The 25,040-nt window shown below is 51.1% G+C and overlaps 11 protein-coding genes across 11 annotated transcripts; 6 read left to right on the top strand and 5 right to left on the bottom strand.

Annotated features, from left to right (window-relative positions):
- Positions 1-698: 698 nt before the first annotated feature.
- On the top strand, positions 699-1,919 carry BJX68DRAFT_262727 (heme-dependent oxidative N-demethylase family protein; the record flags this gene model as incomplete). The annotated part of the gene is made up of 3 exons (XM_071044514.1): positions 699-1,261; positions 1,319-1,441; positions 1,514-1,919. 3 exons carry the CDS (start codon positions 699-701, stop codon positions 1,917-1,919), a joined length of 1,092 nt encoding a protein of 363 aa, XP_070903346.1.
- Positions 1,920-2,279: 360 nt separating this feature from the next.
- On the bottom strand, positions 2,280-4,179 carry BJX68DRAFT_162089 (thioesterase-like superfamily-domain-containing protein). The gene is made up of 4 exons (XM_071036883.1): positions 3,768-4,179; positions 3,272-3,698; positions 2,700-3,220; positions 2,280-2,583 (listed from the first exon to the last, which is right to left on the bottom strand). Exons 1-4 carry the CDS (start codon positions 3,867-3,869, stop codon positions 2,536-2,538), a joined length of 1,098 nt encoding a protein of 365 aa, XP_070903345.1. The 5' UTR covers positions 3,870-4,179; the 3' UTR covers positions 2,280-2,535.
- BJX68DRAFT_162191 (uncharacterized protein) lies at positions 4,180-5,417 on the bottom strand. Its single transcript, XM_071036884.1, has 3 exons — positions 5,144-5,417; positions 4,912-5,082; positions 4,180-4,862 (listed from the first exon to the last, which is right to left on the bottom strand). Exons 1-3 carry the CDS (start codon positions 5,263-5,265, stop codon positions 4,490-4,492), a joined length of 666 nt encoding a protein of 221 aa, XP_070903344.1. The 5' UTR covers positions 5,266-5,417; the 3' UTR covers positions 4,180-4,489.
- Positions 5,418-6,312: 895 nt separating this feature from the next.
- BJX68DRAFT_262724 (putative mitochondrial phosphate carrier protein (Mir1)) lies at positions 6,313-7,521 on the bottom strand (the record flags this gene model as incomplete). The annotated part of the gene is made up of 4 exons (XM_071044513.1): positions 6,313-6,408; positions 6,459-6,753; positions 6,823-7,242; positions 7,370-7,521. The coding sequence occupies 4 exons, from the start codon at positions 7,519-7,521 to the stop codon at positions 6,313-6,315; spliced, it is 963 nt and encodes a 320-aa protein (XP_070903343.1).
- A 1,109-nt stretch (positions 7,522-8,630) lies between these two features.
- On the top strand, positions 8,631-10,551 carry BJX68DRAFT_252836 (alpha-amylase; the record flags this gene model as incomplete). Its single annotated transcript, XM_071042621.1, has 7 exons — positions 8,631-8,700; positions 8,766-9,173; positions 9,234-9,829; positions 9,878-9,901; positions 9,955-9,975; positions 10,022-10,244; positions 10,295-10,551. The coding sequence occupies 7 exons, from the start codon at positions 8,631-8,633 to the stop codon at positions 10,549-10,551; spliced, it is 1,599 nt and encodes a 532-aa protein (XP_070903342.1).
- Positions 10,552-10,933: 382 nt separating this feature from the next.
- On the top strand, positions 10,934-12,656 carry BJX68DRAFT_228063 (GPI-anchor transamidase). Its single transcript, XM_071038795.1, has one exon. It carries the CDS (start codon positions 11,113-11,115, stop codon positions 12,310-12,312), a length of 1,200 nt encoding a protein of 399 aa, XP_070903341.1. The 5' UTR covers positions 10,934-11,112; the 3' UTR covers positions 12,313-12,656.
- BJX68DRAFT_228061 (cell division control 45 family protein) lies at positions 12,649-15,966 on the top strand. The gene is made up of 2 exons (XM_071038794.1): positions 12,649-13,718; positions 13,772-15,966. The coding sequence occupies exons 1-2, from the start codon at positions 12,930-12,932 to the stop codon at positions 15,587-15,589; spliced, it is 2,607 nt and encodes an 868-aa protein (XP_070903340.1). The 5' UTR covers positions 12,649-12,929; the 3' UTR covers positions 15,590-15,966.
- Positions 15,967-16,054: 88 nt separating this feature from the next.
- Positions 16,055-17,720, top strand: BJX68DRAFT_228060 (uncharacterized protein). The gene is made up of 3 exons (XM_071038793.1): positions 16,055-16,882; positions 16,945-17,408; positions 17,463-17,720. The coding sequence occupies exons 1-3, from the start codon at positions 16,099-16,101 to the stop codon at positions 17,661-17,663; spliced, it is 1,449 nt and encodes a 482-aa protein (XP_070903339.1). The 5' UTR covers positions 16,055-16,098; the 3' UTR covers positions 17,664-17,720.
- Positions 17,721-17,732: 12 nt separating this feature from the next.
- On the bottom strand, positions 17,733-20,622 carry BJX68DRAFT_228059 (polynucleotide adenylyltransferase). The gene is made up of 6 exons (XM_071038792.1): positions 20,271-20,622; positions 20,064-20,212; positions 19,421-20,007; positions 18,761-19,370; positions 18,481-18,713; positions 17,733-18,337 (listed from the first exon to the last, which is right to left on the bottom strand). Exons 1-6 carry the CDS (start codon positions 20,423-20,425, stop codon positions 18,266-18,268), a joined length of 1,806 nt encoding a protein of 601 aa, XP_070903338.1. The 5' UTR covers positions 20,426-20,622; the 3' UTR covers positions 17,733-18,265.
- BJX68DRAFT_228054 (homoserine acetyltransferase family protein) lies at positions 20,507-22,587 on the bottom strand. Its single transcript, XM_071038791.1, has 6 exons — positions 22,161-22,587; positions 21,605-22,100; positions 21,437-21,546; positions 21,234-21,381; positions 21,106-21,185; positions 20,507-21,053 (listed from the first exon to the last, which is right to left on the bottom strand). The coding sequence occupies exons 1-6, from the start codon at positions 22,303-22,305 to the stop codon at positions 20,935-20,937; spliced, it is 1,098 nt and encodes a 365-aa protein (XP_070903337.1). The 5' UTR covers positions 22,306-22,587; the 3' UTR covers positions 20,507-20,934.
- Positions 22,588-22,637: 50 nt separating this feature from the next.
- Positions 22,638-24,238, top strand: BJX68DRAFT_161872 (flavin reductase family protein). The gene has a single exon (XM_071036881.1). The coding sequence runs from the start codon at positions 23,264-23,266 to the stop codon at positions 24,065-24,067; it is 804 nt and encodes a 267-aa protein (XP_070903336.1). The 5' UTR covers positions 22,638-23,263; the 3' UTR covers positions 24,068-24,238.
- The last annotated feature ends 802 nt before the right edge of the window (positions 24,239-25,040 follow it).

Raw genomic sequence — 25,040 nt, 5'->3', positions numbered from 1 at the left:
ACGGTTTTCAAATAGATTCTCAGCACAGGGCCTGTCGTTGGCTGCTGCCTTTTCCCCATAATTTGCACTAGATCGGGTTAGCCTTGTACATCATTTATTGCGACCCATAGTCCGGTTGCAGCGGTAGTGACGACTTAGCCTACATAGTAGCCTTGCGAATCTAGAGCCTGAGTCTGAACCTGCGGCACTCCTTGGAGTTTTCGTCCACTCAGCATCCCCAACCTGGCGGATCCTGCACCCCCCTCCTTCCATTGACCCAAAGCCATGGTGGAGCTGCTCAATTGACCTGAGAAAAAAAAAAGCTAGAAACTCTGCTCGATCATGTGGATGCTGTCAGGTCCATTTTCTTTTTTGGGGCGGCGAATTGCGGCTTTTGCGGGGAAAAGTAAATCGTATCAGAGTTCAACCAAGCACCCTGAATCCGGAATGCTGAGGTCCAAATTGTAGCTAATCGTATGACCGAATTGATGATCTTTGCCTAAGGCTGGCTGTACAAATATAATTGGAGCCATTGCCCTCATCGAGGGAGAGAAAGTTTCGCCATGTTGAACAGTTTCTTTTCGCCGTCTGGTCAGGTCCGTGTTGTGGAGATTCAAGCGCGCGAGAGACCTTGAAAGTTTCCTTTTCTTTTTCTTATAGCCTTTTGCCTTTTTCTCTTCTTCTTCTTCTTCTTTCTCGCATCTTCCGTCACAAAGGAAATGAAGACCTTGACATGGATTGGGGCTGCAATCCTGTTGCTTACCTTTATCGCCCTCAAGATCCGAAAAGACCTATTGCCGTCATGGCTCGCAGCCACAAAACGCCTAGCACAGCATGCCGGCTGCAATGACCTCAAGAGAATGGCCCCGTACCCTGCTCAGCCCATCAAGGGTAGGGAGAGGTACCGGGTCATGATGGACATTAAGAAGCTGGATGTGGAGAACTGGCTCACCCTCGACAAGAACTATATGGACGAACACCTGGTGCGTTGCCAATTGCTCGCCCATGAAAAGCACAAAGTCCTCCAGTGTCTCCCAGAGTCGTACGATGCCTGTCTGGAGGCATTGGAGGAGGTGGTCGAGTTTCTGACCCAGCGTTTTGCGAATATGTTCGAGATGAAGAAGTCTGGTGAGAAGACGATGGTCTACAACAAGATGACCAACGAGACGTTTGTTTTTGGCGGAGAAAAGAGTGAACAGATGGACCCGCTCGAGATTGCTGTGAGGTTGACAATGGAGGATCTGAGCGTTTTAATGAAGAATGAAGACGGAGAATATTATCTGTCAGTCAAACAACCAGAGAACTATCAGTTTGGTGTTTCTAACTTTGGCCATTGTAGTGCCGCAAGTGCGAGTCTCTTCCCTGTCGGTTGGACGGTAGCGGAGCGTATTGGATGGACGATTTCTCAGCTGCACAACCCAGTGCCATTGTGGCATCAACAGGTGGCCAATTCTGTCAGCAAGTAAGTTGGCCGTTGAATCGAGTCGAGAGAGAGAGAGAGAGAGAGGTCGAAACTGACATTTGCTCAACCAAGGTTCCTATGCCGTCTCACACCGACATCTCCCATGGAACGCTCCAACTATTTTGTCGAAGTGAAACGGCCTGATGAGGATCTGTTTGAGACTCTGTACCGGCCTACAACATTATCCGAGGATAACCCCGACCCTTTGCCGCAGGACATTGTCATCCGTCGTGAGCGCCAGACCTTTCGAAGGCTTCCCCGAACTGGTGCCATTGTTTTTGGCGTCAAGACTTTCCTGACCACCCTGGAGGAGCTTCCAATGCAGGAGCTGGAAAACCTAGCTCGGGAGGTCAAGAGCTGGCCCGAGCACGTTGGGGAGTACAAGGGGAGGGAGATCTGGGGAGCCAAGGCTCTCGAGTTCTGCGAGAAGAAAAAACAGCAGCAGGCTAAGGAAGCCAACGAAAAGTTGGAGGTGTGATGAAAGCATCTGAAGGTTGCAGTGGTGGTGAACAGGTGCAGCCTTTGAGGAAGGAAGGTGTGAGAGCTGAGCCAAAGTCGCGCTGGGGAGGCTTTCTGTAGCATATCTCGTCGTCATTGCATTTTCTGCGGGGTTTCTTTTCTTTTGTTTTGGGATCTGCAAAAACTGGGTGGGTGGCTATCTGATTTCAAAAGCATTCAAACTGCGTGCATCAGTCTGATTCTTCACTCTTGTCTTCTTTTGACGATTTGTTGCTTGGTTGTGTTGTCCTCCTGATGGTTGTCTTGTCCTGATGGATGGGCTGGCGATTGCATATGAATACTGGGAATGGAAAGGTGCTTGAGAAATGCTCGAGGTGGCTGGTGTAGGTGGATTGGTTTTAACAACCGTCAGGAATATCTTCTACCATAAAAAGCATTGACATGTTTGGACTGTGCTAGAATATATACATAGTGAAATCTTAATGGCCAAATCAAGGGAGTATATGAACATGTCTGAAGAGGGAAAAAAGGTCAACACAAAGGAGGGCGAACATTTGGCGGTATGGTCTATGCTCTTTCAGGTCAAGGCGGGGGATTAATCTAGATGAAATGTATTGAGGCTGCATGCAATGCTTCTAGATCTTCGCCCGAGGTGGCTCATCTTGTTTCAGCCTCACGACACCCTGTTAATTTCAATGTCAGCCGGATAGTCACTGCCGGATGCGCCCCGATCCATGCATTCGGGTCAACGGGTAAGGAAAAGACCACCCATGCATTCGGGTCGAAGAAGAAAACATACCTCTTGCGTGCAGGTGGCAATTAACGTGCCGTCTTTAGCCCAGATCTTCTGCAGGACAAGACCTCTCCCCTCACCCGCCCATGGGCTCTCCATCTCCGTCAACATCCATTCGTCTGCGCGGAATTTCCAAGGATTGTGAAAGTAGATGGAATGGTCAAGGCTGACCATCATTCCAATCTCCTTGTGCTCTGATTTACTTTTCGCGTCCTGGAGTTTACTTAAAGCTCCCTCGAGCCGGCGTTGCAGGTCCGCCGACTCTTCCTCTTTGAGTTCGTTCAAGGACCGAGAGATATCCTCGTCATCGAGATCAGAGGGGTTCTTTAGCGCCTTCAGAGCCATCTTCAGCTCCGCGGCTGATGTGAAGCGTGGAATATCATGTACTCGCGCGACAGTCCCGATGAAGAAGCTGTCTGTGATGTATGCAAGAGCCGAAAGGTGAGCGTGCTGAGCTCCAGCTTCTGAGATTCTTCCTCTGCATCGCACCCATCGGCGCACTTTCTTTTCCTCTGGAGTAGCACCGCCTGTTGTTGTTGTTAAAAAGAGTGTCTGTAGATCCGGCCATCAGAACTCACGGTTCACAATCCCAGCCCTGGCCGACTCAAACGGTCCACCACTGTTCTCATCGAATCTCCTCAAGCCGCTCCCCGGTGGGGTTGGTAGAGGAACCGGAGGCATAGTAGCCGCATGCTGGAGCTTCTTTTTCCCACCGCTGTTGGCCTTGTTGAAACTCAACGTTGTTGTGAAGATAGGGCGACCTCGTTGCCGCGCCTGGACAGTCCGTGTGATGTAGCTTCGACCGTCACGGACTCGTTCGACGTGATAGACAATGGGAATCTCCGAGTCGCCGGCGAGAACAAAGTAGCAGTGCATGCTGTGAACGGCAAAGTCGGCAGGGACGGTTCGCATCGCTGCGGCGAGACATTGGGCGATTGCGGCGCCGCCATAAATTCCGCGGGCTCCTGGAGGATGCCAAAGGGGGCGAGTGTTGGTAAAGACATCCTATCAGATATTCCCAAGGTTAGCAAGTTCAGGCAGAAAGCGGAGAAGGAACTGAGGAAGAGGACGAACAGGTCCGATGTCATCCACCGAAGTCAGCTCAAGGACATTTTCGATCGGCGCCTTGGAGGAGTCGAGCTGCGGAGGCTCAAAGAGTGTCACGCGCTTCGACATTTTGAGTTTGTAAAGTCTTGTAGGTTTTAACACAGAGTTGAGAGAATCATTGAATAAGGGCTAGGGGTATCTAAATAGTCGAAAACTTGAAAGGAAATGGTCTGCGTTGCTCTTCGAATGACAGCCGGCCATGTCTTCACGCGCAGCAGACCCACGGCCGCAGACCCATTGCGGTAATAGCCGAGGCGCATTTTGTGCCGAGCTAATAACGCAGTCAACCAAACACTCCGGCGAGTCCGGTCCTACCATCAACAAACAGAGCACTTATGAATGGGTAGTAATCAGAAATTCGATGAATATCCTCGGACCACTAGAAATGCATGATATACCAAAAGCCCCCAGTATCCCAAAACCCAAAACGCTTCTTACATGTGAAAAGAAAAGAGCACGCCGGCAACCCCTATTCCCTGTGGCAGTATGATGAATATTCCAAGCGATATACTTCGTGGTGTGTAAAAACATTGTGATTGTATCGCGAACGTGGTCGACCGTCGTCGGTTGATCGGTGAGAGCCCGTCATGATCCTTCGGCCCCCACAGATGCCCTCCGTGGATATAGTGCAGATCATTTCAACATCTTTATTTCATTGTTCTCGTTACTTCGTGAGAGCCCGCAGTCGCTCAACTATAGTATCCATCTTCATGCCTCGGGGGAGGGAATGAACTCAAACGACCGGGATGATTGACTCGGAAGGTCTTTTGCGCTGCCTTTGGGGTCAATGACTTTCTAGAGGAGTTTTGGTCTAGGAGACGCTGAAGCTGCTGCCGCTGCATTTCCTCATCCGTTAACAGAATGGTACCACGGTTCGAGTCCATGGCGATAGCGTTGACGTCGCGCGAGTACAGCCAGAGCGCCCCCAGTGCATACAGGAACGCAAATGCGGCAGAGAAGCTCAGACTTAGAATCTCGAGAAGGCCCATGGGCATAAATTCTCGGCAGAGAATATTAAGGAGGACGTTGAACAGAGCGAGCACATTTGATATTAATCCAGGTCTAGGTCATATTAGCCAAGAGAATTTCGCTCCGAGGGTTCAGGGCATACACGAGTAATGAATGAATCAGGAACGTTCGCTCGTCGTAATAACATAGAACCAAGAAGAGTGAGGCAGAGTATGCGACTCCGATTAGAATGGATGCGACGATGACGGTGGCTGTCTTGTTGACATTGGCGGATTTCTCCTCGTCTCCGAATGCGAGGGGAAGCACCAGGAACCTTATAAGCCGAGGGTTAGTATATGCAATCATTTGAAAAAGGCGCTGTGTCAAGCACATACCCAATGAGTGCCATATGCGACGACACTGAAGCAAGAAATCTTGACGAGCTTCGCACTGCGTGGTGGCTGGTGAGGGGTTGCGCTGGTGAGCCAATCTCGTGATATTGTGAAGCTCTCGACATGATGTGCTAGATGGCTCCTAGTCGGGCTTTCTATACAAGGTAGAGGACAGAGATTGCTGCTCCTGTGTATAAGGAGGCTCGCCCTTTTCTCGGACTCGTGACGATCTGCAGCGCGGGTGAAGAGGGAGACACGAGGCAAGGAGCTGAAATCGCGCGACGAAGCGAATGAACTGAGTAGCGCACGAGGGTACTAAGTCAACAGTCTAAGGCTGAGTTAAATGGTGATTATAGCTGAAAAGAAGCAAAGGTCGAAAACGAGAGAAAGGCTTGAACTCCAACTGGCAAGGGATGCGCTGCCTGAAGAATCAAAAGATGCTTAAAGGAAGAGGGATGTGATCATCTCTCGAGAACGGACCAGCCACACCAGTGGAAACTCTGCAGGTTGTCTAGACTCTGGAATCAACCATGAGCTGTCGATCCAGTCAGCAAATGACACTATCTTCAGGGCTCTCACCTGACTGGCCAGCGCTGCAGCAACGGTATTCAGCTGGGTAACCATGAAAGCACTCTCAGTCTCCAGTCGGTTGAACATCCCTACCCCCTCCCAGGGACCTGGAAGTGTGTTTGAAAGTTGTAGCACCTCGACGTTCCGAGTCACATATGGATTGCCAACATTGAGAACTCGAAGGAAGGTCGATCGCGCGTGATGCAGGGTGTCCAGTCTGAAGCAGACTCAGCCACAACCTTGTGTGTGTTCAATAAGCAGCTTTGGTTACCTTTTTGAGGCTCAAGCCTGATGCACGAGTACGATGCTCCAGGTAATAATAATATCTATTTATAAATAAACATGCAAAGCCTGCCACGATCGTCCTGGCAATCACAGCCAACCAAGGTTGTCGCGGACCTTGCTTCGAATGAACCAGGTTGAACCATGCTACACGGGTTGGCTTTGAATATTCGCTAGAATTCGTACAGATATTTTATTTCTAAATAAGAAAATGGTCGTTAAGACTTTTCGGCTGAAAAATCTACTAGAAACAATGTATAAGGCAAAATCTAGTGGGCAATATAATACACCAAAAACACTCACACCACAAGACTCTCAGTCTATTTGGAGGGGGCAATCTCGACACCGCCAGTGGCACCAAGCATACGCTTGATGTCACCGTAGATAGCGAACTGACCGGCAGTGATGGTACCAATCTGATAATGTTAGCGTAACGCCTGGATAGATCCCGGACTTTTCGACTTACCATGAAAAGACGAGCACCGATACCGGAGAAGGAGCCCTTGAGACCAAGCTCCTTGGCGATCTTGACGAGACGGGAGGTGGTGCTCTCGCCAGGGAGACCCTGGGTCTTGTTGATCTTGCTCAGCATGGTGTCGGCGGGCTGGGAGACGATAGCAGCGGCGAAACCAGCAAGGAGACCAGAACCAAGGTTGACACCGGTCTTACCAGCGTCGGAGAGAGTGTTCTTGTCGACGACGCTGTAGATAGCCTCGGAGAACTTCTCGAAAGCAACGAACTTGGCCATGGTGTAAGGGACCCTGAAGATTGGTTAGACTTGGATCGCTAATTTCTGTATAGTCAATGCGCGGTCGCGGCCGGATACTTACTGCTTGAAAAGGATGGGACCGAAACCAGAGTAGAAAGCACCGACACCCTCGTTCTTGAGGATCTTGCCGAAACCGCTCATGAGACCGCTAGCAAAGTCGGGCTGAGAGACGAGACGGATACGGGTAGCTTCGAGAGGGCAGAGAGCAATATCGGCGAAGAATTCGGCAGTGGCGGAAGAGGCAAGGTAGATGGCGGTTCTGTTGTTGGAGGCAGTCTCGAGACCAAGCTGGTTGATCCACTGCTGCTTGAAAAACTCATAACCACCGAACTTGAAGGCACCCTGGAGGAAGTAACCGGCAGCGGTAGGGCCGAAACCAGTAAGGAGAGCGCCAGCACCCTCATTGGCAATGACCTGGCGGAAACCACCAATCATACCACGGTTGTATGTGACGGGGTCAAGCTGAATTCTGGTCTTGACGCTGTATGGTGAAGGGAAAGTGGCATATTAGCCAGCTGATCGCAAAGACAAGGTCCGGAGCTTTGCGGCAAGGCGCGCGGTTTGGGGATTGCATTCGGGGGACCTCGAAATAAGAAGACTACACTTACACATCGACGGGGGTAAGAGCACCGTGGGTGACGGAGCAGCAGACAGCACCAGCAAAGGCGAATCTGGAGTAAAGCTGGAGCCCAGAGAGCTGGGGAGCAGCAGGCGTAGCCGGAGCTTCCACCTTGGGAGAAACAGGAGCGCTGGCGGACATTATTTCGGGATATGTGTCTTACACACGGGAGAAAAGGATGAAGAAAGAATATAAAGAGAGATGGAGGAAGAGAGGAGAGTGGGGACGGAAGAGCAAGAGGCAATGGGAGGGCCTTGCAGTCTGGGATGCGAAGAAATTGAAGCGGAAACGCTGGAGGGAGGAGGATTTGAAAGGGATGGCAGAGCCTTGGCTGGCACTAACGGCACCGAACCCGAAAACTTTTCGCGTCCAATGCGGGAGACGCTCGGCCTCACGCCTTGCCACCGCTAAACTCCGATCGTCCGGCCAACCTCGAACTTGTGGAAACCTGAAGCCGTCAGGAACGCGGTTAAGCTGCTTCAAGAGTTCATGTTACATCATCGTCATGGCTGTTATCAAAATTCTTCTGAGCTTGAATTAGCCATCTGCGCGGATTCAACGGGCTTCATATGAGCGACCTAGGGACACGGAATAAAACCGGAAGATTGTCCGTTTACCCTTGACCTGTTCTACAGCGCCCTCCAGGGCTGCCAGATCTCAAGACCTGTCCCGAGCATTAAGAGGGTTTTCGGCACGTCATATCTTTCGAGCGCTTCTAACAATATATATGCTGCCTCAGGCATCAACCAATATGACCGGAGCATTATCGAACGTATTTTGATTGGGCATGGATCTGCTGGATCTGATATCTATACACAGAGGTAAAGCGATGTACTTGTCACAACTTTTGGCTTGTTCAATGTTCAGCCTCTTTTGAACTTTGAAAAACTACAAGACTTTGTTATCACAGGACTTTCCAACTATAAGATGAGAAATATTGCCTCAGGGGACTGTACCCCTAGCGTCAGGTCAAGACATTATCATAGCTAGTCTGATAGAAAGTAGCTGTTGACGGAATTTTCTGTTCAGCTTTACTCGAAAGCGGTAAAGGGGGGACTGCGTCCAACGTTCAACTTTCCAATGCAGTCAAATGTGACCTGTATTGCATGCAGCACAGAGGTATTTTCATTTGTCCCGACCTAGTAGCCTTGGGGTCTGTCCACGACGCAGATTCCTGATGGCTGCAGCTGTCTACACCGAACCTGCAATCTCTTCCTCGCACATCGCGAGTCCTGCATGCTGTATTCCAAATGTTGTCTTGTCTCCTATGCGACGCTTCATCTAGGAAGAGAAGAGTGCCATCACTCAAGGAAATAAAAGGCAAGTGCTCACAGATTCCGAGATTTCTCTCTCGCTTTACCACATTAACAAAGAGTCATGAGCAGATGAAGTTGAGAATCTCCATGAGCTCCCGTCATGGCACGCCTCCGACAACTCTTTAATGTTCCAAGCCTTTGAATGGCATGTCCCCGCGGACCAAAAACACTGGCGCCGCCTCCGTCACGCATTACCTACTTTGAAGACCATGGGAATCGACAACATCTGGATACCTCCCGGATGTAAAGGGGCAAATCCATCTGGAAATGGATACGATATATACGATCTCTACGACCTAGGGGAGTTTGACCAGAAGGGTTCCCGTTCGACCAAATGGGGAACCAAGGAGGAACTGCTGTGCTTTGCTTCTCGTGCACAAGGCCTTGGGATTGGGTTGTACTGGGACGCTGTGCTCAATCACAAAGCTGGAGCTGATTTCACAGAACAATTCCAGGCAGTCAAGGTGGATCCACAAAGTGCGTATGTACTCTGACACTTGGCGTCGCACATACCAGTTAACTGTTACCGGGATGCAGACCGAAACAGGGAAATCTCGACTCCCGAAGAGATTGGAGGCTGGACGGGATTCGATTTCTCGGGCCGTGGTGCCAAATATAGCTCGCACAAGTACAATTGGTCTCATTTTAGCGGCGTCGACTGGGATGACATTCGCAAGGAGAATGCCATATTCAAAATCACAGGAACAGACAAAGGCTGGGCGACCGATGTGAGCAATGAGAATGGTAACTACGACTATTTGATGTTCTCCGACGTTGACTACTCCAACCCCGACGTTCAACGCGATGTTCTTCATTGGGGACATTGGATCAATACTCAGCTGCCTCTTGGTGGAATGAGGTTGGATGCAGCCAAACACTATTCGGCTACGTTCCAGAAATCATTCATCAAAAGAGTACGAGAACAGCAAGGAGAAAATTTCTTCTTCGTTGGCGAATATTGGAAGGGCGAGGTTGGTGTGCTACTCGACTACCTCGAAAGAATGGAGCATCAACTCTCACTCTTTGACGTTCCTCTGGTTGAACAATTTTCAAAAGTCTCGCTCACAGAAGGAGCTGATATGCGTTGGATTTTCGAGGGCAGTCTTGTCCAGCAACGACCGGAGCATGCAGTTGTAAGTCCTCGTCCAAGCCAGCCCTACCATGTCTAACTCTCTTGAAAGACGTTTGTTACAAACCACGATACGGTAGGGTTACAACTATGATGCTTAGGATAGGCTCATCTGACACTCTCACAAAGCAGCCAGGACAGTCCTTAGATGTAAGTACGCAACAAGCTGTGTTGGCCGAGCTAACGTTCATGCTAGACTCCCATCGCGCCGTTCTTCAAACCCTTGGCATATGCCCTAATCCTCTTGCGCGACAAGGGCCAGCCGTGTGTATTCTATGGAGATATTTATGGCATCGGGGCAAGCAGCAAACATACCTCGCTACCCTCGCCCGCCAGCAATCTCTCGGCTCTCACACAGGCCCGCAAGCTCTACGCAAACGGAGCACAGAGAGACTACTTTGACAAACCTAATTGCATTGGTATACTAGTTACTAACTCTTAGTATGGCATCTACTAACGGTTACTTTAGGATTTGTCCGCTACGGTAACGCTCGTCATCCATTTGGACTCGCTTGTATTATGAGCAACGCTGGTCCATCTCGGAAGCGGATGTACGTCGGCCGGGTCCATTCTGGAGAGAGATGGTCAGATATCTTGAACAGCCGCCCAGAAACCATCAAGATAAACAGAAGAGGCTATGGTACTTTTCCTGTCTCTGCATATAGTGTCAGCGTCTGGGTGAACTCTGCAATAGAATGCAGGGAGAATCTACATCACTTCCTCTAACGCAGCGAGCAAAGCAAGCAAAGCAAGCAATTAATGTAGGTACATTGTGTTTTTGACCGATCTCAGCTACATATAAGTTGGTCGGAAACAGTATAGTAATTAATAAGTGCTGCTGAATATTTAATTCTACGCCCCTATGGGAGTTGTCGAACTCTTATCTTTTGTCGACGAATTGGAACTGAGTGGGAATTCTCCGTGTCATCGGCAAATCATATCAGAAAAGGACCTCATTGAATATACGGGGTATGGAGCAGTGTGGATTTTGAATGAGATATCTAGCTTGCGCGAGGCTTGATGCTGTACAGGTGTAACTAACTCGTAGGCTTGGCGCAAACCATTAATAATCGCAGCTAAGAACAGCCCCAGAATCCCGAAACCACCACTCGAGCTCCCCAGCGACATCTCACACATCTTCGCCACCACTCTCCTCGACTCGATCATGCGAGCGAGGCTAGTTTTGGCAAGCGCAAAACGATAGTCATCGTGCTCGAGGGTCGCTCCCTTGTCCTCTCTCGCCTTCCACCTCTACTATGATTTGAGTTTCCCTCCTGCATTTTCGCAATGTCCCCGTACCTTGGGCTCTCCTGGGCCCTCTCGCTCCTTCTCATCGTTTCCTTTACAGCTCTCGTCTCGTCAGAGCACACATCCAACTGGGCCGTTCTCGTCGCTACCTCTCGCTTTTGGTTCAACTATCGCCACCTCGCAAATGTCCTCTCCTTGTATCGAACCGTGAAGCGGCTTGGGATCCCTGATTCCCAGATCATCCTTATGCTGCCAGATGACATGGCATGCAACCCCCGAAATGCTTTTCCCGGAACCGTATACAGTAATGCGGACCGTGCGGTGGATCTCTACGGTGATAACATCGAGGTGGACTATCGTGGTTACGAGGTAACAGTGGAGAACTTTATCCGTCTGCTGACCGATCGGCTGGATGAGGACGTCCCGCGCAGCAAGCGTTTGAATACCGATGCTGGAAGCAACGTTCTCGTATACATGACCGGACATGGGGGTGACCAGTTTCTCAAATTCCAAGACGCCGAGGAGATCGGGGCGTGGGATCTGGCGAATGCGTTTGGCCAAATGTGGGAGAAGAAGCGATACCACGAATTACTCTTTATGATCGATACTTGCCAGGCAAACACCATGTACACTCATTTCTACTCGCCAAACATCGTTGCGACGGGATCCAGCGAACTCGACCAGTCGTCCTATTCCCACCATGCGGATAATGATGTGGGCGTTGCGGTGATTGATCGTTGGACATACTATGTGCTCGAGTTCCTTGAGAACCGTGTGACGAGCACCAACTCAAAGCAGACACTGGGTGACTTGTTCGACTCGTATGATGAGACGAAGATCCACTCGAACCCTGGAGTGCGGTGGGATCTGTTCCCAGGAGGTGAACAAGAAGGCCGCCTACGCACGCTAGTGGACTTTTTCGGAAACGTCCAGAGCGTTGAAGTGGAGAGGACAGATGCTGATGAGCCAGGTTCGCTCAAAGAGGATCTTGTTGAGCTCGCCCGACTTGTCGAGAAATGGCGGACAATTTCTCAAGAATATGCCACTGCCAACAATAACTCGATCCAGCAGGATGGCGAGAAAGCCTCAAATGCCTATGAAGTAAAGAAAAGAAACGTCGGGCCTGTCAAATTATCAGAAGAGACTCCTTGGGAGAAGCGGTTGGTTGGGCTGTCAGTCTTGGGCGCGTGTGCTGCCATCTGGGTCGCCGGATCAGCCCTGGGTGGCACTGTGTCCTGATATTTGCATGGGTTATTTGAGCGTTATTGGCATTAGATTCTTGGATACTAGCTTGAGGACAATCATATTGCATACTCAGTTAGACTCTGGCATCTTCGTTGATTCAAGTATAGCGCATTCCGATCAAATGCGCCTGTGGTTTCTTTTCCATAAGCATATTAGCCCGCATTCAAATGAACATCTCCATCGAAAAGGAATGGAATTTGGTTGCTGTCATCAACCTGCTCAGAAACCCTCCTTCAAGGGAGTAGTCGGCTTGGCGCACGTGCCATGCGCTATGGACGCGTCGAGCGGAGAAGGAAGCGCGACTGAACGGACCGGGCAATCTCACACCTGAGAGCGACTAACTACTGAACAAAAGCAGCGCAATTGCGATTACCGTTACCCTCTCGCGCCTTGCTTCTTCATTTACAATTATAGGGGCCTCGCGCTGCCCCAAAATATTCTTTTTCTCCTCTATCCTGTCATTTGTTTTTCACCCTTATGAGCTACGGTACTCATTCTTATAAATGTGCTTCTCGACGCGTCAATTACGCTAGATCCAGCCAGCGCTTCGACTCGACTCGACTCGACTCGGTAGAAATCAGACGGACGAGCAGACCGACAGATAACAAACGATGTATCTTCCTCGCCAACTAATATCCCACCTCTACCTCCAACTCCTCCGCTCGCACCACCCCCTCTCCCCACCCGTGCTCATCCTCGTCGCCCTCGAATCAGACGCCCTCTGCGCCTGCCGCATCCTAACCGCCCTCCTCAAACGCGATTACATCCCGCACAAGATACACCCTGTTGCCGGGTATGGCGATCTCTCGCGCGCCGGCGAAGAGCTCGTCCGGCCCATGCAGACGGGTAATGGGGGCAGCGGAGGCGTTGTCGTTTGTCTAGGCGTCGGCGGGCTGGTTGATCTAGGTGAGATTCTGGGGTTGAGCGGCGAGGACAACGACAACGCGACAGAGGAGGATACGGGCGGTGTCGAGGTGTGGGTTTTTGACGCGAGGCGGCCGTGGAACCTGGCCAATGTTTTTGGTGGGAAGACCCAGGTGCTTGCGGAGATTGATGGGAATGCTTCTACGGTTGTTGGGAGGCGGCAACAAACGCGTGGTGTGGAGAAAGGTCGCGTGACGGTTTCGTATAAAAATGGTGGTGGGGGGATCGTTGTGTACGACGATGGGGATATAGAGGAGGAGATGGAGAAGGAGAGGGAGGCTTATTGTGCTTTGATGGAGATGCCGGAAGTTGATGAAGACGAGGAGGACGACGATGACGACGAAGAAGATCAGGAACCGCCATCGAGTACGGACTCTAGGAAGCGGAAATCCTGGTCGCGTGAGGACGACGACGACGAGAATGAAGAGCTTCAAGATGACGAGGAGCCTCCTCGGCAGCGAAGGAGAAGTAATTCTGTAAGACTCAATTGACTGTGGAAGACGCGACGGATACTGACTCTATACCCCAGAACTCGTCAATCGCTTCATCACCAACGCGTGTGCGCAGGACCGTGCATGACTCCTCAAATTCCTCACGCTCCGGCACACCCGTGTCTGACTCGCCCTCGCCGGCGCGACAGAAACAACCATCCGCGCGATCATTACGACGCCGACTCCTCCGAATGAAGCGCAAACACGAGAGCGTGCTACAGCAGTACTACTCGTCCGGAACGTCCTACTCTGAACCGATCTCTTCTATAATGTACTCCCTTGCATCGGAATTGGGCCGTGAAGACAATGACCTCCTTTGGCTGGCCATCGTCGGGGTCTGTAGCTTGGAACTCGGCGGCCGGACCATGTCCGGAGTAGGCGTCTCGAGCGCGTCCGAGTCGGGTGGCTTGGCGGGATGGGGTGGAGAGCGTGGAGAGCGAATACGGCAGATTCTACGCGACGAAGTCCATCGACTCAACCCGCCTGATCCTTCCGAACGGGACCGCGATATCAGAGGCGAGGTCACGGGCGTCATTCCGACGACTGCCCGGTCTCCCACCGACAAGTCCATCCGATTATCCCCAGAGCCTCGCTTTATCTTGGTTCGGCACTGGTCACTTTACGAGAGCATGCTTCACAGCCCATACCTCGCGTCAAGGCTGCATGTATGGACTGAAAACGGGCGTAAACGATTGCACAAGCTACTGGCAAAGATGGGGATCAGCCTGACGCAATGCCATCAAAACTATACGCACATGGACATGGAACTCAAGCGGGTGTTGCGACAGCGACTGCTCAAATATGCTCCGATGTATGGCTTGGACGGGTTAGTGCCGTCAGAAGCGTCTGGGCATGCGGCCTCCCGAGAAGGATGGGGCTTTGTACGTTGTTGGGGCTGGAAAGCTTGCCTGTCTGCCACAGATGTAGGTGTCATGATTGGCGCCATCCTCGAGGTTGGGCCAGAGGAAGTCCCTGGCGCATGGGATGCAAAGCGCCTGCCTCGGATACGAAGGGCGCAAGAAGGCAGTTCTGGCCCCGACGACGACGACGCAGATACAGACCCATCGAACCTTCTTGCCCGTTTCTGGACAGCGTACGATGCGCTATCACTAACGTCAGAGTCCCCAACGCTTCTCATGGAAGCGCTACCCCTCGCTCAGCATCTACACCGGGCCATCCTCCGAACAGGCACGTCTCTGCTGTCCAAGCATCAGATTAGGCACCTGAGGGCGTTTCGTATCGCAGTCGTCAAGGACGGCCCTGATGTCAAGCTTTTTACGAACCCAGGGGCGCTGACCAAGCTAGCATTGTGGGTTGCCGAGGCCATTCGCGTGCAGGAACGAGACCGCAGTGACACTCTCAAGATCGGCAAGAGGCGCGCAGCCGGTACACCGCTGGTCCTTGCAGGGCTTGACGAGGATCGTGGACTCTACGTTGTCGTCGGCACTGGTGGCGGAGGTGGCGTGGTTGACTTTGCTGCTCTGTCTAGACGTCGTGAAGAACGGCGCAAGAAGAAAGAAATCAAGGAGAAGAAGCGAAGCGAGCGAGAAGAGGCTCGTGTGAGACGTGCCGCCGAGCGGGCTGCAAGGGCAGAGGACGGCGAGGAAGACGAAGAGGAAGAATCGGAGGAGGAAGAGTCCTCTGAGTCGTCTGAATCCGAGTCTGAGGACGAACAAGACATGAGCGGTAACAAGCACCTTTTACGCAATCGATTCGGTATCGCTTTCCAGGAAGTCGTACAAGAGACGAACACTCGAGTGCGGATCGACAGCTTCGAGCACTGCGTGGTAGAAGTACAAAAGGAAGATCTAGGAGGGTTCCTTGAAGCCCTCAGTTTCCGCAGTGTTGTTGGTTGAGTTTTCCCCGCCGGCAGCACCCCCCCTTTTTGGTTTACTTTGTGTGCTTCTTTTTTTGGTTTACTGCGCTCGTGATCTATACCATGGAAGGTGCAGGCTTTGGTTTGCAATGGCCCTATTCGATGAAGACGGTTTCTATCATCCCCGACTTTTCTCTAGACGCTTTATGATGTTGGATCTATACAGCCATTCATTTTGTTTTTGCCCGGTTCTTCTGTTTGCGGAGGTGTTGAATTTCCTGTCTGTTCTCATCTGCTGCGCTCCATCATGACCCCTTTGCATATCCCGCACATGCCCCGGCGCTTCTGGCGTTTTCTTTGAAAGATTTGAACTTGACTAGCATGAGTGAGAGGAATTGATCGCACTTTTGCACGATATTTTAGAAGTCTTCGGATAAACTCCGATCGACCCCGCAATACCAGTCTCCAAGTCCCAGGAGTATATCTTTCCCTCAGACGCCGACAACTTGCATCGATTGACATTGAAAGCAAAGTAGACTACCTGAGAAAATGTCATCATACCCAATTCTTCCCCGCGATCGCACCATCGCCTCCCTTCCCCCCGAATACCCCTTGGACGCCCTCACGCAAATCACCACACTCCTCTCCACCTCCCCGCGCCGCCTCGTCGTCCTCGACGACGACCCCACAGGAACCCAAACCTGCCACGACATCTCCGTCCTAACAGTCTGGGACATCCCAACACTGAAAACCGAGTTCCTTTCCTCCTCAACCGGCTTCTTCATCCTAACAAACTCGCGCGCCCTCCCCCCAACCGCCGCCGAAACCCTCATCCGCGAAATCTGCACCAACGTCGCAACCGCCGCCGCCGAAACAGGATACAAGAACCAAGTCGACATTGTCCTCCGAGGCGATAGCACGCTCCGCGGCCACTTCCCGCTCGAAGTCGACGTAGTGCAGGATGTCTTTGGGACACCACCAGTGGATGGCTGGGTGCTAGCCCCGTTCTTTTTCCAGGGTGGACGGTACACGATTGACGATGTACATTATGTGCTTGAGGCGGGGGATCAGCTCGTCCCTGCGGGCAAGACGCAGTTTGCAAAGGATGCGACGTTTGGATATCGGTCTTCGAATTTGAGGGATTACGTGCGTGAGAAGGCGCCTGGAAGGTTTACCGATGACCAGATTCATTCTGTTACTCTAAAGGACATCAGACTGGGTGGACCCGAGGGCGTCTGCGAGAGGCTCTTGGGGCTCCCAAGTGGAGGAGTGATTATTGTGAATGCAGCGGCGGAGTCGGATATGCATGTTTTTGTTGCGGGGTTGTTGCTCGGTATGTACTCACGACCTCTTCCCATGGTCCTTTAGCTTCTTGTACTGACCTAAATTGTACAGCCGAAGCAAAAGCCAACAAGCGCTACATCTACCGCACAGGCGCAGCCTTTGTCTCAACCCGCCTGGGAATCCGCTCCATTCCCCCAATAACATCCACCCAGCTGCAACTCCCACAACCTCGGGAAACCGGCGGATTGATCCTCGCGGGCTCGTACGTCCCCAAAACGACCGCGCAGCTCGCACACCTCACGAAGACCCGGGGTCCCGATACCCTCGCGGTGATTGAGATGGATGTCAACGAGCTGATTACGTCGGCGGAGAGCGCAGCGGGACTGATTGAGCGTGTTGTGGCGCAGACGGAGAGCAATCTGCGAAAAGGCCTAGATACGCTTGTCATGACGAGTCGGGGGCTTGTGACGGGCGGCGATGAGCTGGAGTCGTTGGCAATTGGGGGCAGGGTTGCGGAGGCGCTGGTTAGGGTTTTGGAGGGGGTGGAGGTTCGGCCGAGGTTTGTTATTGCAAAGGTAAGCTCTGGTCACGTTAATATTGCTCAGGTGTTGATACTAATCGGCAAATAGGGTGGGATTACGTCTTCGGATGCAGCTACGAAAGGCCTGCGGATAAAACGGGCTCTGATCGTTGGGCAGGCGGCGGCGGGTGTGCCGCTTTGGAGATGCGATGAGCCGACGTCGAGGCATCGGGGGGTTCCCTTTGTTGTTTTCCCCGGGAATGTCGGTGGTGAGTCTACTTTGGGTGATTTGGTTGCGGCGTGGAGTTAGCCTCTACACCTACTGTATAGGTCGAGAGCATAGAGTTAAGAAGCACTCTACTGAGAAATGGAAAATCGGTAGAGTCGGTGGCCCAAGGCCACGAGAATATCTTCCTTTATTTGAACTATGTAGACCTAGCTGGACCGCCAGGGATGCTGGGAATCAAAAGACACGTATAGTACGTACAAGACGAGAATTGACCTGCCAGAGTAGAAACCCAAATGGACGCCTTTCGTAGAGTATTTATTGATTTTTGAATCACGTATGCCATCGGGAAGAACCTGAACCTCATGCAAAACGCGTCTCCTTGTCTAATAAAGAGCGCTTCTCTTGACCGTAGTCATGTGGTGAATAGAGAAAAGAAAAGATTCCGTAGCGAAAGTCTCGAACTGGAACGAGAGAATGCGGAAGATACACCAACCTTTGTACAGCTTCTGACACGAGGCGAATCACTGGATCACTTTGTTCCTTGCAGTCAGAGTTAGCTTGAACTGTTGGTTCATCATTACATCGACCCTAGGATTAGGATTTATCGTGTGCAATTGTCTCACGACTTGATGGGGACCTGCCCCGAAGTGCCTGTTTGTTGACGAATTATTGAATATTCACCTTCACGCAGGCGTAGCAGTGGCGGAGAGTCTGTCGGAGGGGACTTGTCGTTTGGCAGCCGGTGCGGACGAATCCTAAACAGAGTGTTGGTATTAGTTATAACTAAAAGTTAGAACTCTCGGGCGCCAAGTGACACGCGGTAGCCTGGATTTAGTAATATAGACCCGACGACGGGTGTATTTCATGACGGGACCGTGGTGTTGTAGTATGAACTTACGTCGAGAGACTCGAAGCTTCGTTTCTGTCCGCCAGCTGACACCTTTTTGACGACTTTCTTCTTTGGCCGGGTGGGCCGGGTTTCTCCACTCTGAAAGAGGTCATCCGGTAAATCGTAATTGCGTATATGGGTTATGGACAGGTCGTTAATACCAGGTTGGTACCCTGTCCAGGACGTGCACGTGGACTTGAAGATTTGGGCATCAGACGAGATATCCAGCGACCGCGATGCGCCTATGGAGAGTCAGTGAGTTTCAGCGAGGGTCCCGCGGTCGGTGTACCTGGATCAACCGGCTTCAATTCCAGCCCAATATAGTACGTCGTCGTATAAATAGTTCGACTGTCACCGTTGGCTGTTTCTTCGCCCGCAGCAGGGACTTTTGCGTCTTCTCTTCCGTTCTGAGCTGCGGCTTGGTGAGCAGCATCATTGATCTCGTCGGTTGTTTCTGTCTTTACTCCCTTGTCATGATACTTGAGTGACCCATTCTTGACTGCCTCGGCCTCCTCTTCGCTATTGACCTTGTGAATTCTCTCAAACCCTTTGGGAAATGGGTGTGCCACTGCAATGGTGGATTTACGGTCCAGTGCTCCGACCAAGTGTCGGACTTTGGACTCGACGAGACCGGACCAGACCGACTCTGCTTCCTTTGTCCTACTGGACGCTGTAATACTGAGGTAGTATTTGTAGTCCTGGGTGAAAAAGGAGTGACGCGTGAAAAGGTCATTCCAGCTTGCCTGCTTGGCCCAGATCTTATCAACAATGTCACCGCCGCGCTGAAGCTCGCGCAAGATGACCGCTTTGGTTGACATTGAGATGTTGTGAGTTGCGCACATGGAAGGGTAGGCAGGGGTGATGATTGGCATTAGATGGAATCGATCACCGTGGTAAATCTATTATTAGGATGAGTGCAAGTCTCAAAATGGACGGTTCCGAAGCGTACCTTTGGATTCCAAACTTTTATCTGCAACGGCCCGTCTTCGATTTGCTTCAGCAACACGGGTTGGGGCCAGGCCCATTTGTTCATTATCCGGAAGAACTTGCCCACAATCACAGAGCCAGTTGCCTGGGGATACAGCTGACACACTCTCGCCACTAGCATAGCCCAGGCGACACCACCTGGGAAGCCAACAATATTAGAATAGATAGCACGACGCTGAGCCCACAGCTTGATTGCCCGCAAAGCAAGGCGAAACGTCTTTTGCTGGGGTACCAATTCCAGAATCTCATCTGTAACACGAGTTCCATTTAGAGATCGCACTTCCTTTTCATCAAGGCCCCTCAGGTAGTCGTTGTTTTTCAAGTCGAGATTCAATGGAATTGACGGCAGAATCAGGCGGGCAAAGATCAGATCAATGCTGATACCGGATAATTCGAGCTTGATCAAGGGTACGAAAGCATCCGGGACTGGTGTCATCTTTTCAATTGCTCCTTTAGGAGCCATCTGTTCAAGCAGTGGTGGGAACTCGGCGAAGAAGTCATCAATCACAACGTGTTTAGGCCCGAGAACTAGGGTATCGATATCCGATCCTTGAAACCAGGTAATCGTCAGTTCACACCCATTTCTATACTATCAGTGTGCTTACCCGGTCCATAAACACCCAGGCGATAGCTTCCATATGTGAAAATCTTGCCCCCTGCTGCCTCCACAGCCGCAGGTGAGAGTCCCTTTTTGCGACTGACCGCTTGAACAAATGCGGTTGTGACACGTTGTAAAAGCTGGAGGACTTGTTTCCTATGCGCAGAGGAGAGTCAATCAGGCTGGAAGACCGAATCTGACGGGCTTTGCTTACCTTCGCTCTGTCTCTGCCGGGCTCTCAAAGTTGTTCTGAAGCTTAAGCTCCGCGATCAAGTCATCGTTTGCGGAAAGTTCCTCTGCGGTCGGCAACGTGGTGGAAATGGGAGGGGTCACGCCCCATTGTCGAGCTGGTGTTGGTGCTGCTGCCATTGTAACTGTTGCTGCCTCAGTGTCGCGAGACTATGCGATTGCGGAGAACGGAAGTGTTACGGAGTACAAGGAACGTCGAGTGGGCGGGAAAAACAACCAAAGGACAAGAATAAAAAAAAAAACCTATGGGGAGGTAGATTTATTCGATTAGAAAAAAAGGAAGCAAGGGAAAGTATTGAGTGAATGGAGCGATGAAGCAACAGCGCGTAGTGAGCAGGACAAGGCAGCTCATCCAGAAAGGCTTGAATGGTTGGATCGCCGGATGACTCAGCGGTCTCCGTTTGCCCAGATATCATGGTAGGAAATCATGTGACTGTGTTCTTCTCTATGCGGGGGGTAATTTCTCCTCTGTTTGCTTATGTAGAGCATTGTCAAACTTTGTCCATGAGCAAAAGTGGGAGCGAAACTGATTGAGGCAGTCTGATTCTTGGCACAGGACTACTGTCTTAAGTTTGAATTTGGCATAAAGCGGCAATGCCAGCATCTGCTTTGTGCAGCAGGCTAAAGGCTCAACGAATGGGAAGGGCCAGCTTCTCTTCTGAGGTGCTGTTCTTTTGAAATAATTCAGACAGCTGCTCATCAAGCCACCTTGCATCGACTTTACTATCTCCAGGGCCGCCGGCCCAATCTGTTTCTGCGTCAACCCCATAGAGCCGCGCTCAAAGGAAGGCAGTACTTACGGCCCCAGATGGAGGGGAAGACACGGAGAGTGCCGACGCCTGGGCTCATGCATTCAACTTCATATTCGGAATCCTCTGGCCTTAACGTGGCTGTTAGCCCATGCCTTTCTGAAGACTCTGGAACTTACGGGAAGTAGAGATCCGTTTTCGCCGGAAGGACCAGCGTCTTGGCTTTTATCGCAGCCATGGCCTTTTCGAAATTGCCACCGTATGGCTCTTGCTGGCTGACGTCGCCGTTCTGCCAGGTCTCTGCCATTGCTAGTAGGTTTCCTGGGTCTGGACGCACTCGCATTAGTGATACCATTCGCCTTTTGTGACGGGGCTGCCCTACCCTTTGACAGAGCCCATTTTTCCCAGAAGCCCTGCAAGAAATCTTCCAGGTCTTTAAAACCCAATTCAGTCTCGTACAGCTTCTTCCGGTAGAATGTTTGTGAGAAGCCCCTGGGTTTGGTCGAAACGTTAACTCTTCGCGGGCCATGAATCAAGAAGGGCATGTTACCAGCCAGCATAGCCTCTCCCGAATGCCTTCAGTCCTACTTCTCTCTCTCTGTCACTCCAGGTTCTCAAAGTCTGTCCCGATACAAGAACGCCGCCTTGCCCAGATCCAGCTGAGCGGATACCTTTGGCTGCGAGCAAAGCACTCTTGACTCCCTCTAAAAAGACTTGGTTGTGCAAGGAAGTCCTCGCCGCCCCACAGAATGGGATAGCCAAGTCCATGAAATCAGGATACTGCGTCGCCCACTGATAAGTCTGGGCGCCTCCCATTGACCACCCGATTACAGCACGCAGATGCTTGATTTCAAAGTGCTCGGTGACAAGCTGATACTGGGCCCGGACGTTGTCGTAGAAGGTACATTTCGGCCACTCTCCGTCAACGGAATAATTTGAAGGAGAAGTTGACTGGCCGTTCCCAAACAGCGCAGGGACAATGATGAAATAATTCTTTGGGTTAAGGGTCTTGTCTTCCCCTATAAGCCAAAAGTTGTCTGAGAGGACTATAATTAAACTGGGTGTTGGTCATTTCATGGTCATTTTTGTGGAAACACCACACTTACGCCCAGAAAACCACGTGGGATACACGATAGCAGGCGACTCCGGGTTACCGAACGTCTTGTATGCTATATGGGCGTCGATCAGCTTTTCTTTGCTCTGAAGCTCCCAATCGCCGAGTTTGTAGACCTCGTAGTCCTGCTGTGCCATTACTGCGTTTCGTCGAGTAGAGTGTATGCACGAGTTTATTATCTTGAATTTAGGCTCGTTTCAAGGGTACTTGAGGTTATAATGTCAGGCAGAGTGATGCTTCTTGACCAGAAGAATGTCTTCTGATTAAGGGAGATGCTAAGCAACTGAGCTGACTGCAGAGCATTCCTCTGAGGTCCGTTGCATTGAGGGGTCAAGTAGAAAGAGAGGGGTCCTCATCACAAGCTCCGGTCACGGGATAGAAACTATATCCATAGTACTGATAGAGAAGATAGAAGGCCTATAAATCCGCTCGCTTAGAATCGGAAACAGATACCAGTGGGTCTCTTGCAGTGATCAGGCTTGAATAAGGGGTGTTTGACATCTCTATACAAAAGAATGTGTCTTTTGTGCCATGGCAGAAGTGATTCACATACTTCTACCTGCGATTACGGTTTCTCTGAGCTTATATTCTGCTGCCAGGAGGATTGACAGGATGTACTCTGCTGCTATCCCATCCTTTGAAGCGTAACACTATTGACGTTGGCCGCTTTTACGTTCCACCTGCGGGGTTCTCGGCCATGGAGGTCTGTCATCGGGCCGACGCTCGGTAATGCAGCGGTATTTCCACATCTCTGTGGTCACCTTGGAGCCACAGGACGATCAGAGAGGCCCGGGAAAATTGCCACGGGGGGCGTGGAGTTACATCGCTCTCTCCTTTTAATCAGCGAGTTTGACGTCTTCACCCAGCAATATCATGCAACAGTGCAGCAACAAGATGATGTTTTCTTTTATTTCAAGATCATTGCGCAAATTTCCAAGGCTTCCTTTTCAGATACCGTAAGTTTTTAGGCATCAATGCCAATCAGGAGTGTCAAGTATCTCATGTTAACAGCAGTGCAGCACCGCTCAACGTCTGAATAGCATCTCGCAAAAGCCTGGCGCTGTTATTTCGGGAACTTGTCGCCAAAAATCTACCATGATCAAAACGTCTGCACATTTCAAGGTCAGAGAGGATTTTGACAATATTCAAGCATCCCGTCCAGACTTCCAGCGCGATGCAGGAGTGACGTTCTCGAAGCCACCAAAGCCAGACTGGAAGGAAGGCGATGGTGGAAACGACGGAGGCGAAAGTCTGAAGAAGCAACACATTGAGATTGATCCTCACGAAGAGGGACGACCCGTCTCATCCAACTATAAGCTTCTGGTATCGGGAATCGTCCCTCGACCAATTGCTCTTATCAGCACAAAGTCAAAAGATGGGAAAACCGCGAACCTGGCTCCATTTAGCTATGCTCAGGTCATAAACCACGATCCGCCACTCTTTACGGTGGGCTTTGTAGGCTCCCTTGAGAAAGCCAAGGATAGCCTGAAGAACCTCGCAGAGACGCAGGAATGCGTCATCAACATCATCTCGGAACATTTTGTCGAGGCCGCCAATGCTACCGCTGTGAATGCGCCCTATGGGGTATCGGAGTGGGAGATATCTGGTCTCCACCAAGCACCTAGTTCTGTTGTGCAAGCTGCTCGCGTGAAGGAATCGATCTTGTCAATTGAGGGCAAGCTCGTTGAAACCAAGGAGTTTGAAAGCCGGACAAGCCCGGGAAAGAAAACCGGGGTCCTGGCGATCATTGAAGGGGTTCGGTTTTGGGCCAGAGAGGACGCTGTGGATGAAGAGAAAAGTGTCATTGACTTGAAGGTCTTGAAGCCGATCAGCCGCTTGGGAGGCGTTTCGTACGGGCGAACAACCGATGCAATCGAGATCCCAAGGCCGAAATTTTAGAAGCTCCATATATACTCCCATGAAAGCTCATGCCGTGCTCATATATATTGCTCCACGAACGCGATATCCAATAGATTATACCTGCGGAAGTCAATCGTTGTATGCAAGTGTAGTTGTGCCATGGTTGATAGCCAAGTTTCAGCCTCGTGGTAGCTCCCATCCTTTCAGATGCTTTTTGACCCTTGCTGGGAAATCGGGCCGATATTCGGTATAATGGACATCAACCAGATACGTTACCACGAAACGTGGAGTCAAAGATGAGAGTTCGAGCTGTCGATCAGATGGAAGGTCAGGAGTGAGGCACATGAAAGTTGTTGGGTCTCCGGACTATCGCCGACCGGATGGGTCCAGAGTGGGTTTCCTCCCCGTTACTCCAGCACCACGCTGGGGTCTCGCCCAGAACTCTGGAGAGGTTCAGAAAATCGGTTCACATGACCCCTGTCAATCTTAAGTCCAGGCTTTGCCCTTTGGAGGCGTTATCCCGGCGCATTGGTGCTGATGGGCGGTCTTTCTCCGATCATGGAACCCGCAGAGGCGCACCCAAACTCATCATGCGCACAAGAAAAAAAAGTCATTTTGTGGATCTGTCTGGGAGTGAGGATCTTATGACGGAGTACTCCGTAGGCGAGATCGTATTGCGTCTGGGTATCCGCCAGGGAGATACATAGTTGCATTCAATAATTCATTTGACTCTAGTGCGGGCAAAGGAGAAGCTCACCCAGGCTCCAGGAGTGCGAATGTCACGGGTCACATGGCATGCTTGATTCGTGGTGGAGATCAAGTAGTTGGACGACAACTGTAGGGATGTTTTTTTTTTATCCTGTTGCTCCTTTGAGACAATGATAAAGAGGTGATTGGTCTCGGCTATTACATAAAAATGCGACTTCAAGATGGGCTGGGGATGTTTGTCTGTATAATTTCCTCATAATAATGAAAGCTCTGGAATATATGCGCGGAGGGAAGCAGAGACGGC

This window comes from Aspergillus pseudodeflectus (assembly GCF_044049435.1).
Source record: "Aspergillus pseudodeflectus strain CBS 756.74 chromosome Unknown BJX68scaffold_5, whole genome shotgun sequence".
Taxonomy (NCBI): Eukaryota; Fungi; Ascomycota; class Eurotiomycetes; order Eurotiales; family Aspergillaceae; genus Aspergillus; species Aspergillus pseudodeflectus.
Note: the sequence above shows the minus strand (reverse complement) of the source record. Positions and strands in the feature narration are given on the sequence as shown.